This window comes from Cottoperca gobio, chromosome 5, assembly GCF_900634415.1.
Source record: "Cottoperca gobio chromosome 5, fCotGob3.1, whole genome shotgun sequence".
NCBI lineage: Eukaryota > Metazoa > Chordata > Actinopteri > Perciformes > Bovichtidae > Cottoperca > Cottoperca gobio.
Genome location: NC_041359.1, coordinates 20,990,123 through 21,010,112, shown reverse-complemented (window position 1 = coordinate 21,010,112; position 19,990 = coordinate 20,990,123). Strand labels below are relative to the sequence as shown.

Genomic DNA, 19,990 nt, shown 5'->3' with positions numbered 1-19,990 from the left:
TTTGCAGGGAAACATGTACTCTCTATATGTAAGTACTGCCTTTCGTTAGCATTACGGGTAATGGCTCAACATCGACACAACACCATTTGAAAACACACGTGTGTGTTATGTATTGGACACCCACAGATATCAGTGCCAACCTCTTACCATCGTCAGGTGTAGTGTAGCGTGCAAACTCCGGGAAATACTCCTCGATTTTAGATTTCCCTGCCAAAACCTTCTCAGCGAGCAGGTCCTGTTTGTTCAGGAAGAGGATTACCGAAATAGTCCGTAGCCACCTGTGGAGGGAAATGAAGAACGAGTTCAGAACAAGATTTCTTTTCTAGTGGCATTATAAAGTTTCAAAAGGTTTTGGCTGAAGAACAAGGAAACAATTTACTCTCTGGACATCTGGGCTGAAAAGGTCTTAAAGCTCCAGCCACAAACTGAGAAGTCAGCGTCTACTCCCACTGCACATACATGCACTCTGTTGTTTGCAGACAGTACGTGTTTAAAGTGTCTTTAAATGAAAAACCTTTGGTGTGTGGCTTTATTCTCAAGACAATAATTGTTTATTTTACTATGTAAAAAATAAAAAAAGGGTTAAAAAGAGAAAAAGATGGAATAAAAAAGGTTATAAAAAACACACTGACACGTCACATGACACCTCTGTATCGGACAGTGGAAACTGACATGTTTTAGATATCTGGGGCCCCATGACTTAAAAATATCCTAAATGATGTCCACTTAAGTTTCAAAGATAGAAAACCATCCTATCTTCCTATTACAGAAGCAATTCCTAAACTGATGGCTGTGTCATATCCTATCTCAGAACTTCGTACTCGTCTTAACTTATAAAACTATAAATGTAACTATGAATCTTCATCCCGTCATGCCTGTATCTTTAATTAGAATGTAGCAGTAGGCTACTCGACATGGACAATCCTTAATATCACTTAAAAATCACTAAATAAAGTGCACGTGTGATCTGTACGACCACTGGCAGAACCCCACGCCTTCCTTGTAGGCCTCTGCAGAGACGGACGTAAATCAAATCAAATTCTAAATTAATCTTGGCAGTTGATATATACCCATTAATTCATTGTCATCCTCATCAAACGCTTTGAGAAGCCTCTCTATCATTATATTTCGGTGTTCATGTCGTTTCCCATCTTCATTATAATTCAGGACATGCCGTCTTAATTTAGGATTCCTAACTTTGGAAATTCATAAATTAAGACGGTTGTGTAATAGCTCATTTCTGATCCTAAGTTAAGATTGTTTGTAATGATATAAGCATTCCTTAATGTCATCCTAAACTGAGATAATGTAGGATTTCAGACCGTTTCAGTAATGAGACCCCTGCTGCACAAACAGTACAGTTTGACTGATACCATAATTACATTACCAGAAAGATATTTTAACTGAGGGAGTATTTATGAGGACTTTAGCTTTGTGGGTATGTCACACACTTGTCTTTCTAAAAAAAATCTACTTGTGTTTGTTGTTAACAACCATCAGTTTGGGAAAAAAACTAAATCAAAAAGTAATTCTGTCTCCATCTCTACTTTAGTTTCCAGGATTCTCACCTGTTGTTCCAAATGTTCTTGAAAAGGTTGAGCGCTTCCTGTAGTCTGTTGGTCTGATTGTCTTCCCTGATCACCATGTTGTAGCTGCTACTCGCCACCACAAAGATGATGGCCGTCACATCTTCGTCACACACACACACACACACACACCAAAACACCACGATTAACACGCTTAACTAACACTCTTGATTACCTTTTGGATTAAAAAAACAAAACAGACATGCATCTGGCAAAACTAGAAAACAAATTGACAAAAAATAATAATCACAAACTTAATGAGTTACTGATTCTTTCTCAGTCATTTATAAATAGTTTCATCACTTTTATAAAGAAGTCAAAGCTACAAACGACGTACCGTTAAAACACTGGATCCATTTTCGACGTTCATCCCTCTGACCTCCGACATCGAACATACTGCGAGTTGAGGAAGTTAAAAGTTTATTATTTATTAGTTTAAATACTGAAACAGGGAATCACATGACAAGACTTCTTAATCAAATAAAACCTTTTAGGATAAAAAGGTTTATTATTAAATATCACTAAAAAACAGCTTATTGTCCTCTGAAACACTTTACTCTCTCGATACTTTATAATCTGTGGATGTGCGTCAACGACTTCTTCATTGAATGTTACTTTCCCACCGGACGCTGCGATAAATAAACTTTGTGGTAACTCACTGGAAATTGACTTTGTCTATTTGAAATCGTGTCTCGAAGATCCCAGATGTCAGAACTCTGCATCTCAGCAGGTCCTGAAAAATAGAGAGGGAACAAGAAGGTGTTAAGATAGTCTGAGAAAATATAGAAACGGAAAAGAGATACAGATATAGGAGATGTAGAAGAGAGATGGAAGGAAGAAGGAAATGATAAGGCATTAAAGACGGGATTATTAGCAGGAGAAGAGGAAGAAATAAAAAGTACTCTTATGATTTACAGATGAAATAAGTATTCAATTTATAGTTCATCTATAAACAAGCATACTTTAAACTTCTTCCTATTCAGGTCCTGGTTAATAATGTATAAAGATAGCCTCTTTATATTGAATATTAGAATTTATTACAGAGAAACAGGTATTTAAATTATGGTTTAATCCGTCAATAATTGTTTTAGTTTCCTAATTTATCAGTGTGTCCCCCCCCCCCCAACATTGAAAAGGTGCTCTTCTATTAAATAAACTAAACGCTTATGTTATTTATCTCATTTATTTGCACGTTTCAGAGTCTACCGTCTACTTTGCGCATTCACATTCTCTCCCCTGAAAATCACACCCTATTTATTACACAGTGCACGATATTAACCCTTCGATGGAGCATCAGTCTGAACTCTATGAAATGTGTTTGAGGTCTATAGAGTGCCCCGATGCAACGATGTATCGTAAGAAAGTATAATTGTTACTAATAACAATAATGACAGCGAACCAGCATGCACCAGGACCCTGGAATAAAGCTGGTAAACAGAGTATAACTATTATTAATTTTATTTATAACACCTTCATGCTGTAATATGTCAAAATGTCTTCTGTGAAAAAGTTCCTTGTTTGACATTTTTTTCTTAATAAATGAATTAACCGATTTATTGATTCTAAAAATTGTTGATGCAATTTTCAATTAAACAATAAATCGACTAATTGTTTCTGCAAGACAGAGCACATATGCAGACAGACTGCGTCAATGCAACACTGCAGGTGTGTGTGTTGTGTGTACATCTCACCTGATCAGTGGGTGTGTAGTCATTCTGCCTGACCACATCGATCCGGTCTAAGAAGCTGCGAAAAGAAGAGAAAAATAGAGGCGATTAGATCTTAGCTGCCCTGCTGCAGGCCCATAATAACAATATAATAATACATATCATAGATACATAATAACACAGCAAAACATGTCAACATTTCAACTGGATGGATGCAACTTTGCAATGCATTTACCAGTTGTGGATGTAACCACACTGGTCATCTTTAAAAAAGGATAAACAGGGTGTCGGGTACACACAGACAAAAAACTTTAATTAGGTGCTGATCAAAGAACTGCACGCTATTAAAATCTCCCAGCAGTTTTAAATCGTGCAATATTTCAATCTAGATCTTTGTCAGGCATTGTCAAATCATCATCGAGCAATATATGGACAGAAATACATTCATCACTCAGGTGATTGTAGTCTGCATGATTGACAGTCAATCTACTCTCAAGTTGGACCAATCAGAGCAGAAGGACACAGATACTCCCACATGGAGGTCAGAGCATGTCTCTAATATTGATCTTGATGTTTCTAGTTCTTTTTCCTAAACAGGCATATATAAAATACAACAAATCAAAAATTGAGTTAAATATATATCATAAATTACATAAATCACCCAGACAATGATCATGAAAACTATAAAACTATATAGAAATGTAGTAAAACGGTAATATATTCGCCCCAAAATAGTTTTTGAACTTAAATAGAATAGAAATAGAATTTGTATCAATATCTCTGTTAGATAGAAACATTGCACAATTAAAAAAGTTGGGAGCGTGCAGATCTTTTGTCTGATACAGACTAACTTATTACACTGTGCTGATGTACTTTGTGGGAACATTATGGCCCCCAAACACACACACATCCCCAGTACATTAGTGGGAGCAAAAGAAAGATGGAGGACGGCGGTCCCTGAGCGGCCACCAGGGGGCGTTTGTTTTAATTCACAGTGAGATCAGAAGCAGCCAGTCTGAGTCACCAGCAGCCGTTTGCTCTGTCAGACCAGAGGAGCCTCGTCAATGGAGCTGCTGTAGTAATACTTGCACAGGAGGGTGTGTGTGTGTGTGTGTGTGTGTGTATGTGTATGTGTATGTGTATGTGTATGTGTGTGTGTGTGTGTGTGTGTGTGTGTGTGTGTGTGTAAAAATTCAGGCCTACTGAGAGATCAGATTTGCGTAGCGCCTACCCAAAGGATTGTTCATTGTACCGATGAATTGGCCCACATACAGTAACTGCTTTTTTCAAGGTGTGTGAGCTGCCCTGATGCTTTCCTGATGACTGTATCAGAGTCACCTGCTGGAGGTGTCTGCTGCAACATGCAGGACTCAAAGCGGGCCAAAAGAAAGACACTTTTACATGAGCATCCGTCATTCAACGCAACATTTCTCTCATGTATCCCGGGCTGAGGAAGTTTTAAAAGTCTGTGACTAAACATCCGTCCTCATGTACGATATGCGAGTTGGATGATGTTACAGGTCTAACACACATACAGACCAAAAAAAAAACATTATGTAGGAAGAAGAAAAGGAGTTGCCCCGCTGACAGCGGAAAGAGGAGTGGGCGAATGCAGCTACTCGAGAGGTTGTGATTATCTTTAAACTAAAGCGGCAACTTTCGTAAGTGTCTCGCGAGCCTGCATCGATCAGACACAAGTATCGCAGGTTTCCTCACAACAATTTATGTGATGCAACAACACGTCAGCAGGGAGAGAATCATCTACAGAAGCACTTTTTACAGGGTTAAATACCATTCACTGCATTTTGAGTCACTAGAATAACCCTATCACTAACAGTCTCCCGTAAAACATTTTTAAACACGTACAGAGAAAGCTCCTGCAAAGACCCTGAATTCAGTTTGGCCACGTCTCCTCACAGGTCTCCAACTGTTGCCATATTAAGCCCTAAAATACAGTATTTGTTGTTCTCTCTGAGACATTTGCAAAAAAAACACATTAAAAGACACAGATCATTAAATATATTTACAACAACAACAAAGTGTTATTGATATGTAAACAACCTGCCGGACTGCATTATCAATTCCATTGTGAGGGAAAAGTGCCATCTCAAGGACAAACAAGAACATAAACAGAGCTGGGCTTTCTATATTTAACAATTCATGTTTCTGATGTATTCATTTAAGAACCTCTGAGTCATAATGTCTGTAAAGAATATCATCCAATAACAGCCCGCGTGTGGTGGAAACACAACATCCCTAAAACTCTCCTCAGGTTGCAACACAATTAAATTAATAGGGAAGCAGGAGAAAAAAAAAACATATTTTTGCTGTACAACACTGTGAATATTTGTTAGAATGGACTGTAATATTTTGCTTTTGAATTACTAGATATATAACATCTTCGGGCCTCTAAAGATTATTCAAATAAAACAAGTAAAAAAGGCAAAAACATTATATGCAACCAGTAAGAATGGCGTTGCAAGTAATACATTGCAGGAAATCTTTCCTCACAAATATAGCAGAGGTGCACCACCTCACAGGAAATACACACTGCCTTACTGTCAGAAAAAGTTGTAGTTTTAAATTTATATTAAACGTAATATTAAGCTTCAGGGAAAACAAAGCAGAGGCGCACATTTGCAAAGAAAAGGACAAACATTTAACGAGTGAAGTGATTGTTTTCGTATGGTTTTGTTTAAACTGACAACAAGACAAGATGTGTCAGGGCAGTGCTTACCAACTCCACTCATTCAATTCCTGGAAAAACCCTAAACCTGAACTAAACAGGTCGGGAAGCACTGTTTCAGCTGGCTGCTGCTAACGTAGTCAAACACTCATTTCCCGCCCTGTTTGATTCCTGCCCGGCTGTCTGTGTTTGACTGATCGCCTGCCTGCCGTTCTTACAACTAGAAAGGCAAGACGCTTACTAGTAGCTGCCTCTCGGGGCAAAGGTATGTGACCCCCTCTGAGATGTAACCCCCTCTGAGATAACTAGGAATGTGGCAGGCAGGGGTGAAATGTGACAGGAGGGCTGCAGGTAACACACTGAGAGGAACAGAGGGCTGGGTCTGCAGAAGCCACAGGATGAACAGACGGAGGAGAAAGACACAGAGTCAGAAAAAAAGAGAGCGTCAGTGCGAGGCTAAAAGAGAAACAGAAGAGGACAAACAGTTTGGGGAACAAAGAGACGCCCATGTGCATATCTGTGCACAAATGCACACAGATATTCATATGAAAACACACACACGGCGGCAGCCAAGCAGTCCGGTAGCTTTGGCTCTCTGCAGGGGCCGAGTGGCTCAGCTGTTCCCACACCAACAGCGCACCCAGAGCCCTCGGTGGACAACTGTTCAGTCTGCTCCTGCCCCGTATCCACAGCTCTAACGTTTAACTTCACCCTCCCGTAACATCCCCACGCTGAGCTCCCGAACACATAAATAACCTGGATGTGACAGAATCTAAAAGCTCTAAATGATGACAGAGTTAACATGGCTGCCGCCGACATCTGCCGAGGCCAAACTCTTGTTTATCTACAGCTCTGGTCTGAGGCGGCGACACGCCCAGGACAAACACACTGCTCAATTTTTAGCAGTTCTCCCTATTAATAGGAGAAGTGCCAATAATAACCGTGCCTCGTAAGTTGAACTAAATAATAGTGGCTGCCCCAGTAACAGAGAGGTCTGCGGTGATATGAATAACCTGTCAGGGTTATTCTGGGGCAGCAGACAGGCTGACTTAAACTCTGGAAATACACACAGGACTCTTGTGTGGCGAGTGAAAATAACTCAGTATTTACAAGAAAAGGTTAAGTACATTTTTTACTTTTTAGTGTACTTTCCACTTTGGTATAATTTATTTAGGTTTGCAGGTACAACAATTGTGGGAGGTTTAATGTAGGACAAACACAAATGAAGACATTATTTATATATAAACACTTCTTTTCAACAAATACACCAGTTTAGAAATGAAGAAAAAAAAGGTGTTTGAGCTAAACTTTAAACTAATTTCCAAAAATAGAGAAGTAAAGAAGCTTTAGGTTGTGTAAACTAAAGCTTCTTCCTAAAATAGACTGCTCTCTAAATATTTAAAGTAATCCAACAAACAGCAACATGTTTAAACTATATCCCCTTCAAGCTAAAAATCAAAACAAGTAAATATAAATTCCTTTTATTGTCAATGCTGGAAGGATGTGAAGCTAAAGCATCAACATTAATGACAACAAAGCTGATAACCCTTGATCCTTTAATGTATTCAACTTGTTAAAGTGGCAGTATTAGGACAAAGGATTACTCAGATTATGAGCGATACATCTTCAGCTCTACACGGGATTAGGCGACTGAGCCGCTCAACCGTGGTGACTCGTCTGGCCCACACACACGGCCTGGAAAATATGCTGAATTATAAGCGTCATTTACTTGGATAAAAAAACATCATGAACTATATAAATAAGTTAACATGAGCAGGTTTAAGAGGGTTTAATTAAATATTCACTTCACATGAACAAATTAATGTTTTCTTTTAAATGTGTCTCGACAGGGTTTAATGTAATACAAACACACAACATCTGGGGACCTTTGCCCTGCATCTGAGCAACTCCGTACACACACACACACACTCACACACGCACGCAAATCATAAGAAAATGCAATTGTTTAATGTTACATAAATAAAACTAAGCAACAGGTCGGAGGATTAGAGGTAGGAGGAACAGAACAAATAAACCCTCCTTAGATATACAGTATTTTCGATGAGTCACTATTAAATTAAAAATGGTTTACTAATGTTACAAATGTATTTAACGTGATACTTAATATGGAGTTAAAATGTGGGGACATAATGTATTTCTTTCATATAGCCCATTACCTTGTTAAGACGCCGGTGTAGAAGCCGTTTTGCATTAATGTTGGCATTTATTATTATTTGGTTTAAGCCCTGCAATAATGAATGCCAACATTAATGCAAAATTCACCCACCTCTTAAGAGGTTAAGACTCTAAGTAACTAAATGTACATGTAGTAACACTAGTAGTAACAAAATGCCCCTAAAAGAGCAGCTTTTACTAAATCTTTCCCAATAAGAAGTTACTTAAACTGCAGCATCATTATGAAGTATTCAAGCTAAATTGCACAACTTGGAAATTTCAAAGCAAATTCCAGTTTTAGGATATTGAAATCAGACTTTGCAGAAGCGAGACAAACTTAGAAACTTAGAAAATGGTCTTAGCGATTCCTCAAGAGGTGGAAAAGATTGTGCACGGCCCGCTGAGGGGCTTCTTTCTACGTTAACGCTTCACATTGCGAGCCGACCAAAGCGAAAGGCTTTACCAGCCGATCCTTAATCAAACACACACACGCACACACATCCAGAGAGAGAGAGAGAGAGAAAGAGGAGGAAAGAAAAGAGAGAGAAGGCTGTGTCTGACATTACAGCGCTGCTCCAAAAATAGCTCCCTGGCGCCCTGGCCTCAAGCTTGGTTGTCATGGCGACTGAACCACAGGCGCTATAAATAGACAATCGGCTCCAAATCTTGTGCGACTGGAGTGAGGCCAGAAAGAGGGAAAGACAAGCAGAGAGGAGAGGAAGAAAGAGGCGGACGACAGATAGAAGAGAAAAGAAGCGATAGACGAGAGAAACAAAGAGGGGGAGAGAAAACAAAGAGATACAGAGAGGAAGAAATGCAGAGAATGGGAGTGTGGCAGAGAAGAGAGAGAGAGAGAGGAGAGAGAGAGAGAGAGAGAGAGAGAGAGAAAGAGAAAAGAGAGAGAGAGAGAAAGGAGAGAGAGAGAGAATAGAGAGAAGAGAGAGAGAGAGAGAGTGGGAGAGAGAGAGAGAGTCGGATAGAGAGATAGGTGGAGTGAGAGATAAAAGACATAGAGAGATAGCGAGAGAAAGATGATAGACTTCTACTAAGCTCTCTCTAACCTTCTCCTCTTTTTCTCTCTCTCTCCCCATCTGTCTCTCTCTCTCTCTTCTTCTCCTCTCTCTCTCTCGCTCTGTCTGTCTCTTCTCTCTCTCTCTCCCTCTCTCTCTCTTCTCTCTCCTCTCTCTTTTTTCTCTCTCTCTCTCTCTCTCTCCTCTCTCTTTTTCTCTCTCTCTCCCCCCTCTCTCTTCTTGTCTCTCGTTTCTCTCTCTCTCTCTTTTCTCTCTCCCTTACGCTCTTCTCTCTCTTCTCCTCTCTCTCTCTCCTCTCTCTCTCCTCTCTCTCTCTCTTTTCTCCCTTCTAAGTGCAAACCAGAAAAAAAGGAACAAAGAATGAAAAGAACAAATTAAAGAAGTTAAGAAAAGAAAGGAAACACAAAAGAAAGAAAGAAATTAAGGAAGACAAGAATTATTGACATAATGCAAGAGCAAAAGAAAATTGAGAAATAAAGAACAAAAGAGACAAAGACAAAAAGTAAGGGAAGAAAGACAAAAGATGACAAATAAGGAACTTAAAAATTAACAAACTGTTACAAGAAAGAAACTGAGGCAGAAAGACGAAGAATAAAAACACATCTAAACCTCTCTCTCTCTCATATACTGAACATTTGGGACGTTCAGTCACGTTCCTCCTCTCATGTTACACAAGATATACTATTCTCCATTTTCTGTAAAAACCTGGTTAGGGAGAATAAGGCCATAGACATTCTTCCCAAAAAATAATCTATTAATTCTAACAAAGTTGGTTTAAAGACTTTAATAAGAACTTGCTGTAAGGCCTAAAAAGACAAATCAAGAAGATCCACAGTTCATCCCAATGCTGGGTTTATAATCGAGTCGAACAAGTACCTAAATAACTGACCACTAATGCGTTTTTTTGCATCATCACATAATCATGCACTCTATAAAAAGTGTCACAACATAGCTCAACATACGTTTCCAGAGCCCAAGTTGAGGTATTTAAATTGGAGTAAATGTGTATTTGGGTTTTTAGTAAAGTTACCGACTCATGACAACAAGTCCTAATCAAATAAATAATAACAACATTTCACAAGTAGACCGTTCACAAGAGAAAAATAATGTGCTGCATTTGCGTCTATCATAATACTCTCATGATGTCTGTACAGTAAACGTGAAGTTACAGCTAGCAGATGATTAGCTTAGCTTAGCACAGAGACTGAAAACAGAGGGAAACAGCTAGCAGCTGATTAGCTTAGCTTAGCACAGAGACTGAAAACAGAGGGAAACAGCTAGCAGCTAATTAGCTTAGCTTAGCACAGAGACTGAAAACAGAGGGAAACAGCTAGCATGGCTCTGTCCAAAGCTACATCTGCCTACCAGGATCTCTGAAGCTCACTAATTAACACATGATATTTTTGTTTGTTTAAAAACTAATTTGTTTTGTTTTTTGCGGGGGCTATGTGACAAACTATTTTTTCGGCCGGACGCTGTAACTTCCTGAAGCCTCCCGCTGGTTGCCTGGCAACCTCTCAGTGACAACAACAGTCCAGGATGTTGAAACCAGAGACGGTTTTGCTTTTGTGTTGGAAAAAATAACTCAAACAATTACTCGATGATATATTTCTGTAGGATGAAAATAATATTTTATTCAATAGTGTGTTGGTAGATAACAAATTTAACAATTACTAAAAATTGTTTTAAAAAAATCACATGCATTTGTCAACCACGAGTCCAAAGCAGTACTAGAGTCATAAAAAATAAATAGTTGTTTAGTAGTGCATCTAATCACTGAAAGAAAAACATATTAATCAAACATCTAAAAAAAATATAAAAGAGAAGTTTGTAAGACTTTAATTTACACATGTAAACGTTTTTATTGTTTAAATTATGCATGAGTCCTTAAAAAGGAAACCATTTCTTCTCAGGATCTCAGAAGTGATTTACCATTAGGGAAAGAAGCCAGAATATTTCAGGACAAAGTTTAAAACTCTATGATCGCAGTATGGATGAAACAACAGAAACATGACAAACAGGCCTCGTTTGCAGACACAAAACAAACCCTCTCACCTCCGTCCTGTTAGGGGACAAAGTCACGCAGTTTGGACTTTATATGTGAATTGTCTGCAGTCGACTGAACACAACACATCCACGTGTAATCAAGGACAACAACATCCATGCAAACAAAGTGTGTGACCATATAAGGTGTCAGGAAGTGTTGATAAAAAAAACAACTAAACCACATCATAGAGGAGCATGACGGAGCAAAAACACAGTCAGGGAAGCTTCAGTGACTTCCTTCTCATCAGACACAGACAAAAATGCATCACTGCCCTTCAACTTCTTCCTTTTTTACATTTTGTATCACAACATGAATTGCATGATATCATTTGTGTTGGTTTTCGTTATTAGAAAAAGGGAGAGGCGGTGGTATATTGGGTGGCCTTCACTGTTCCCAGCGCTGATCCAGGGTTGACATTTTCATTTAATGCTAACAACCTTCATCAATAATGCTGAAGTTGTCTCTCTCCTAACACACTCGCTCATTCTTTCTCCTTCTGCAGCCTGCCTGGGTTAAAAATAGCTCTCCCCTCTCTCTGCTTCTCCGTTTACATAAGCACACAGAGGGGGGAGGGGAGCACTTCCGGTCTGGCCACCAGCCCAACATCTGATCCATACACTGGGGCTGCGGGTGTGGGAGAGAGGAGGGAGGGAGAGGGAGAAGAAGAGGAGAAGAGAGGATAAGAAGAAGGAGAAAGAAGAGAGGAGAGAGAAGAAGAGATGAGAAGAGAAGAAGAAGAAAATGAGAGAGAAGACGAAGGAGAGGAGAGGAGAGGAAGATAGAGGAAGTGACAATGGTGATGAGAAGAAAATGAGCGGAGGATAAGCGCGCTGAGCCAAAAGAGCAGACAAAGAAATAGACAAGAGAGGCGAGGAACAAAGAGAGAGAAGAGAGGAGAAGAGATAGGAGAAGAGAAGAGAGAGTCGCAGAAGACGGATAAGCGATAAGAGTAAAAGAGTTTAAGAGCGTTGAGTAACCCCGAATGCCGCCTTCAAAGAAGAACCCCGCGCGCAGCTTGAGAAGGAAGAGAATAGAAGAGAAGAGAAGCAAAGAAAAGAGAAGAGAAGAGAAGAGAGAGGAAGAGAAGAGAGAGAAGAAAGAAAAGAAAAGAGAAGAGAAGAGAAGAGAGTGGAAGAGAAGAGAGAGAAGAGAAGAAAAGAGAAGAGAAGAGAAGAGAGAGAGGAGAGATCCCGCAATGCAGGGAAGCCCTCTCTTTCAATCCATTTCTTCTAAGCTCTCTCTTTTTCCATCGTTCCGTTTGTCTGTTAACTCACTCGGTCCAAAAGCACATTTCTTACCAGGGAGGGTCTGCCACTCAATGGATAACCTTTTTTGTTTTGGCTGGTGAGTGATGCTAAACTACCAGCCACTTGTATATTTTACCGGGATTTGGCAGGTAAATGGTGCTAATTCTGTGCCCTGCACGCAGGTACTTGTACTTTATGCAAGTGCCTCTATTTTCTGCTACTTTACACTACAACTTCGATACATTTCAGAGGGAAATATTCTGCATTTTATTCCACTACATTTATTCAAGAGCTTTAGCTACTAGTTTGTTTTCAGGTTTAGATTTGACATAAAAAGAAACACACATAGGCAATATATACAATGCAATATATTGTTAAAAGCACAATCAGTAGGATTTGTCGGGCCATTTGAAGTTGGCCCCTCCTTCCCGGCTCAACAAGAGTTAAGGAGCTCACGGGCGGGTGAAGGTCAACGGCAGATTTACTCTCGTTTTGGAAGGAGCTTTGTTCGCTTGGCGTTTCACCTTGCTATATTTGCATTTTGTGTCCACCTTTTTCGTAGATTCTTCTTGGATGCGTGCGTTAGATCTGGTACCTGGTGGCAACACTTTTTTGATGCCAAGCAACGTCCCGAAACACAGCAAACAGCGGAGTCTCTGCAGAAACAGACACCGCCACACACTTCAAGAGGGTCATAAGTGATGCTTGAGAGGGATTATGTTTTGTATAAATCCATCATTGTTTTCTATAAAGATCTTAAAAGATTAAACCAGTGGTCCTCTTACAAAGAAGCAGCTTCATGTTTCATCATGCTTTATCTTTCCACGCTGAACTTCTCAGATGGTTTCATTTAAATGTTTGTCCGAGGCTCAATATTTCACAAAAGAAGCAAATACTAACGAAAAATCTAAATTATGAAAACAAATCTGTTTAGCAAATTTATGTCAACCCTCATTACATCAACGTCTCAGATGTATCTTGTGACGCTTTACAAGGGCCCGACCCCTAGGTTGGGAACAACTGGACTAAACTTCTACACTACAACAGGTGTCATATTTCTTACAAATTGATCGATCTGTATTATATATCAATGTCACTCACAGGGGACATTTTCCTCCAGAATAAGTACTTTTAATACTTTTAATACTTTTAATACTTTAGCTAACTTTAGTTAGCTGTGAATATTCAAATCCTGTTTAAGTAGGAGTTTGAATGCAGGACAACTTGTCATGGATCATTTTTACTAATGTAAAGAATCGAGAACTTCTTCCACCACTGAATAAAGTTATATATACAAAAAGAACAACCATCTCATCTCATGCATGTTGATGTACCAGCACATACTGTACACAAACAGGCACGCACACACGTGAGAGAGTCGGCGAGACGCCGCCCTCCAAGAGCTCTGGCTTCATGTGACCACTGCATGCCTTATAACAGAGGCAGGCCTGACTGAGATCAAAAGGCGGATAAGAAAAGAAATACCAGAAAGAAAAGACAGAAAGAGTTTGGAAACAGAGGAGGGAGAGACGGGCCAAGGGAGGTCAATGCACAAAACAAAACGACATTGACAAGGGTCAGCAGGGCTAGTATGAAATCACTGTCACAAACACAAACCACCAGGTCAGTGGTTTGGCAAGACTGCTAACTAGACTGCAACCTAATAGAAAAGTCTACTTATTTGCCAACACATAATAATGCACCTTTGCATTACAGCTGAATGCCTTCAGAGTAAACCACATGCCAAAAGCATCAAACACCCCACAGTGTGAGTATATATGTGAACTACAGAGAGAAAAGGGAAGCGTGTCTTTGTGTCTGCCTTCACTTAGAAATATGTGTGTTTAATTGCAAGTGTATGTATGGAGGTGAAGAAAAAAAGGGAAAGAGGATATTGAAAGAGACTTACTACTGTGCGCAGTCGATGAGTTGATATTCGTTGGACCTTTCCCAGCAGGACCGCACACCATCGTCCTGCCAGAGGATCTTTGCGTGGTCATAAAACTCCTGGAAAGAGAAAGAGGAGTCTGGATCAATGGCATACCACAACTAGAAATAACGGCGAGTCAGGCTCTCGGTTTAGGATCCCTGAAATAAAAGATATGATATCACAAAAAGAGCCACTGACCACGACGCAAAGTTCGCCCCCTGTCCGTGGCCACCAGAATTACAGATACGCATACCTGTCAACCCTCCCGTTTTTCCCAGGATTATCCCGTATTTTTACTTCTATCCCGTTTTCCTCCCGTTTAAATATTTTCCCGTAATTTTAACCTTTCAAAACAAAAAGTGTAAAGTGACCTCCGGTAGAGCAGATGGCAGTATTATGTTTAACTTTAGCTGAAAAACGTTATCCGCCAGTAAACACACAGAAGAAGAAAACAGGAACAATGACACAGAAGAAGAAGACGACAACATATGGATGAGAGTCACAGTGAACGGGAGATAGATGGAGACGCAGCTGTACCTGCCAAACAAGTTAAAACTTTATGCAAGTAACTACACCAATGGGAGGAGACCTTCCCTTATTTAATAAAAGCAGAGTCGGGACAACTCGTGCTTTTTGTAAAGTGTGCCATTCAGATGTTAGCATCGCACACGACGGAATAAGCGATGTTCGCCACCAAGGAAAATCGTCCAAGCACAAGCACAATCACGCCAAGAGGCACAAACACATACACTGTCAATGACTTCATTTGTGACAAGAACTGTTTCAGAGACAGACCAAGTGACCAAAGCTGAGGGAAAGATGTCGATGCTTTGCCTCAAAAATAATGTAGCCTTCAGCTTCTGCGATGATTTCAGTCGCAGTGTAGCGGACATGTTTCCCGACTCTGACATCTCAAGGAAGTAGGCTACTCGTCGGGGGAAACAAAAGCCGCACAACTCATCCATCATCAAATAAATTGATGATAACAAAAAAATAAAATACATACTTTACATAAACATGTATTTCCTGAATGCATATACCCGTCCCTTATGTGTTTACATTTACATTATATGGGTAGGGGCTGAGAGCTGTTAAAATATGGGTCCACCAAAAAACTTCCCTTATTTTGAAATTCCTATGTTGACGGGTATGCAGATACGAAAAGAAAAAAAAGAATTGCTACTTGGCACCTCAGAGCAAGCTAATGAGCCACAGCGCCAAGCAGGAAGAGAAAAATCTTCCAGCGGGTTTAACCGATAAATCGATCAACAGAAAATTAATCGGCAACTATTTTTGATAGTTGAATAATCGTTGGTTTGTTTTTTAAAGCAAAAATGACAACATTTTCTGATTGCATTTTCCCAAATGTCAAGATTTGAAAAACAGAAAAACTAAATATACATTTGGCCACATTGGGCTGCGGGAACTTATAACAGGCAAACAATGAGCAGATTAAATCGATGAGGAAAATAATCATTAGTTACAGCCTTAAAAAGAAAATAAGAATTGTTCATGATCAGACATAAACTATACTGAATACAACACACAACAAAGGATCAATTTCCCACATTGGTGGACGGTTATGTAGGATGAGATCTGTGTCCCGGGCTTAAGACTGAATTTCTCCGTCCGAGTCTCGATGGGTAAAAGCGTTTAAGGACCGATGCAGGGAGGCAGTGATACTCCCTGGCTTAGTTTGTAGTTGAAGGCCGGCTCGTGGAGGAGCAGCAGATGAGCGAGCTCTGACAGAGGCAGGAAACAGAACAGTTCACCGAGTTCATGAAGAAACGGAGAGCTTTGTACGGACACAAGGCTTGGCTGTCACTACACAGGGGCCTATCTCTTCACTACGATCTGCAGTGGCTCACATACAACACGGTCAAGCACAAATAAGCCATTATGAGTCATAGAGTTTTTCTGTATAGCCTTAAAAAAGACTTGATGTAACTGAGAGAAGGCAGGTTTTGCAGTGACCACCATGTTACTGATGGATATAAAACGAGTTTGGAAAAGTAACTGGAAAAATAAACGTGACAAGGTTTAAAACTGGAGGTGTTGTTTGACAGTTATTTCTTACCCCAAATACAAAACTGTCAAACATGAGTAATTACTGATTCATTTCAAATGGGGTAAAATACAAAGGGTAAACATAGTTTGGTTTACAGACAGAGTAGTATAACTTAGCTAAGTAAAGTAAATGCAAGCTGATCAATGAGTTTATCCATTGGTAAAGAATGTAGTTCTCATCGGTGTTCTCTTTGTTGACGTCTTATTTCCTTTTTCACTTATTAACTTATAAAATAAGTCTGATTCTAGCTAAAACTAGGAGGCCTCAAAGGTATCAATCGGACAAAAAGTTTGCCGGATAATTTACAGACTCGTGACTCAACTAAAAGTAGGTAGTAAACGGGAAAAACGTCTTCATTCAAATGATGCCTCCCACAAGTGTCTACGACGAAAGCTTCAAGGTTGAACCCATTTAAAATACGCACCTTTGTGGGATGAACACAAACACACACCTACACAATTGACCTCCATGCAAAATATAAAATTTGTCAATTTGTTTGGCGGATAAAGGGTGGAGACATTTGTGGACGGACAGAGTAACCTACAGAGCTATAAAAAGTTCAGAAACTGGTGAAAGGTCACACATTTCCAAAGGCCTACGGTGAAATGTTAAAATTGCTTTCCTTGTCTAAAACCCAAAAGCTTGAAATTCCATAAGACAAAGAAAAGCAGCAAATCAACACAACTGAGAAGCTGGAAGCAAAGAATATTTGCCATTTTCTCTAAACCATTCATAAAATATTGTTCAAGATTAATCTTCCAAATCGATCAAGTATTCGAGTATTTGGTTCATTGTTTCATCTTTTGCTGGTTCAAGCCTTTGCTTTGGTTAACATCGTAATACATTGAATATCAGTTTCATCAACTGCCCATCACTTTCTCTTTGAAGCGTTTATCGACGGCTATGTGTACAATTCAGAGAAAAAGCTATTTCCTGATGCCTGTGCGGCTCTGTGAAGAGGTTAACAATACGAATGGCTGCGACCCAAGCGTAGACGTACTTTGAGATCCGGTGCTCTAAAGACATTCTGCAGAATTATATCGTTCACTTTGAATTGAATTGCATTTATAAAATCGGGTCGAGACTTATCAGAGATATCATATCACTTATGTTGTATGCAGTGCTCGATATGTTCAAATAAAAAATATTGTAGCATTGTTTTATGAGATTTATCGAGGCAAGTCTCACTCTTTTCAACTCTTTCAGACCAAAGAAATGCATTTAAAGACTGTGCTGCAGTAGTGAAGTGGGTGCAGAGGTCTTTCTGTTTATAAAACATCTACTTCATGTCTGTCTGTTCATGTCTGTTGTTGCTCTTAATGAGGTTTCTCCCTTTTCTTTTTTTTTCTGTTGGAAGTTTTTTTACAAAATGAGATCTTTTATTTATTTATTTTTAACAGAGGGTGTTGTATGTCGTAACGATGGTAAAGCCCTGCAAGGCAAATTTGTGATTTTTAGTATTTACAGTAAATAAAATTGACTTAACTACAATGACTTGTCCCTGTACTGTAGAAAATAACCTTAGTAACTTAAAAAAAAAAAAAGATTCTTGCATCAAGGTGTGATCCTTTCCAAAAAAAACATTATTTGTGAATAATAACTTTGAGGATTACACATTAAGACACAGAGCTCGAAGGGAATTCAAGATTTTGGAGCTTCAATCCAGGTATTCTGCTTATTTCCCTCCCTCTCTTCCTCCTCTGCTGAAGGCAGAGTTAACCAGTCCAACTGGTTTCCAGTAGGCCCTAAAGCCAGGCGAGGGGGAGCAGGCGGAGGAGTAGGAGAGCCTACAAAATACTTTTTCTACGGTATTCTCTTTCCTGAAAAACCACTCATTCACTTCAATGGGCAAAATCGAAAGCCAAATGTAACGCTCCTGGTAACGTCCTTAAACATTACTTTAAGTAACCAGCTATTATTGCGCAGAAATCCTTATTCAAGGATTACAACTGTAATTACAACTGTAACCCTGCTGTGACCCTCCACACCCCCACATGAAAAACTCAGATCGAGGTGCGGGTGCTGGTCTTTCCCTCTTCAGTGGAAGTCGAGTGACTGACTGACGGGTCAGCTTGAAGATAGGCCCGCATAATACATTTGCCATGAACCAAGTAACAAAGACAATATCAGGAGACTTGCTTTTGCTTACACACAAATACACTCACAGTTCACTGGAAACTCAGCTGCTGAAAACAAATCCACAACGTGGAAACGAGCGGTTTAACCACCGAGGCTATCGTGCAGGAAGGACGCAGTGTTCTTCTTCCTCTATATGTAACCGTTCCCACGTTAGAGAACAGCTGAAATGCTATTTAACTAATAGCTATTTACTTTCCAATTCCACAGCTCCAAAGTTAGATTTGTGTTCCACTGATTGATTAAAGCTACATTTCACATTTAAATCTGCAAACACGCTCGAAATCGTTCAAATCGTCAAAATCGTTCGAGTTTGATTAGAATTAAGTATAAAAATCAGCAGTTTGGTTTATTGAGGTTTTGGACTTTTGGCCGTGACATTGATACCAAAATATACCGAAAATTAAGTGTTTTTTCTTTTTCTTTTTTATATAGGGCTGCAAATAATAATCATTTTCATTATCGATTAATCTGCTAAATTATTTTCTCGATTACTTGGTTAATCACAATTTCCTAAAGCACAACATGACGTATTCCAAAGTCTTGTTTTGTTTAACCAGTAGTCCAAAACCTCAAAATATTACATTTCCAATGAGGCAAAGCAGAGAAAAGCAGCAAATCTTCACATTTTTGCTTGAAGGTTTTATAAATCATCAATATTGTCACAGATTATTTTTGCTGTCGATCAACTAATTGATTATTTGACTGATTTTTTTCCACTCAAATCGATTAATTTAATATTAAAAAATCGGTTATGAGTCTTATTACCATTTTTGTGAGTCTCTGAGCGGCGGCCGGGCGCAGACTGCAGCTCAGGGGGGAATCCCTCTGAGCCTCCGTGTTTCTGGAACACAGGTCCCTCTAGACACATTTAGGGTTATTACAGACAATCACTGTTAATGGGCGGCGTGGTTCTCTCAGGTGAGAAGCTCATTCAATTGACAGCCTCCCAAGCGGAAGCACACCTGCTAATGACTAAATCACTGTGCAAACACACCAGGAGGACTCATAAAGGCTGCCAGGGGAGGCACCTACAGCACACCTTGCCACGGGACCGGCTAGGCAGGCTGGATCTGATACTCGATGACGTTTAATAGCAGCTATAAAAAGGACATTGAGACCAAATACATCCGTGAAAAACCCAACACGTATAAAAAGCTGATTTGCATTCTCAGCTTGATATTTTGCAAGGGAAATAGTAGACCGACAAATCAGGCTGTGATTAAGATTTACAACTGATTAAAGTCTGAAGTGCAACTTACCGAAGGAAACTCAAAATCCTTCTGGTTTACTTGGTGCAGGACATAATCGAGTCGGCATTGGTTTGCAGGACAGGCTAACTTGCATGGCGGTGTGAGCGTAGTCATGGCAGACACAATCGTCTGGATGGAGAGAACAGAAGAAGAAAACTTAATAC

At 39.6% G+C, this 19,990-nt stretch overlaps 1 protein-coding gene across 1 annotated transcript in view; it reads right to left on the bottom strand.

The window, feature by feature from the left end:
• The window catches only part of LOC115008364 (guanine nucleotide-binding protein G(s) subunit alpha-like), a 29,084-nt gene that overhangs the window by 2,324 nt on the left and 6,770 nt on the right, over positions 1-19,990 (bottom strand). The window contains exons 4-10 of the mRNA XM_029431930.1: positions 19,836-19,955; positions 14,349-14,446; positions 3,278-3,332; positions 2,246-2,319; positions 1,924-1,982; positions 1,569-1,689; positions 148-278 (exon numbers count right to left, since the gene is read on the bottom strand). Coding sequence (XP_029287790.1) covers positions 148-278; positions 1,569-1,689; positions 1,924-1,982; positions 2,246-2,319; positions 3,278-3,332; positions 14,349-14,446; positions 19,836-19,955 — 658 coding nt within the window. The remainder of the gene's footprint in view (positions 1-147; positions 279-1,568; positions 1,690-1,923; positions 1,983-2,245; positions 2,320-3,277; positions 3,333-14,348; positions 14,447-19,835; positions 19,956-19,990) is intronic.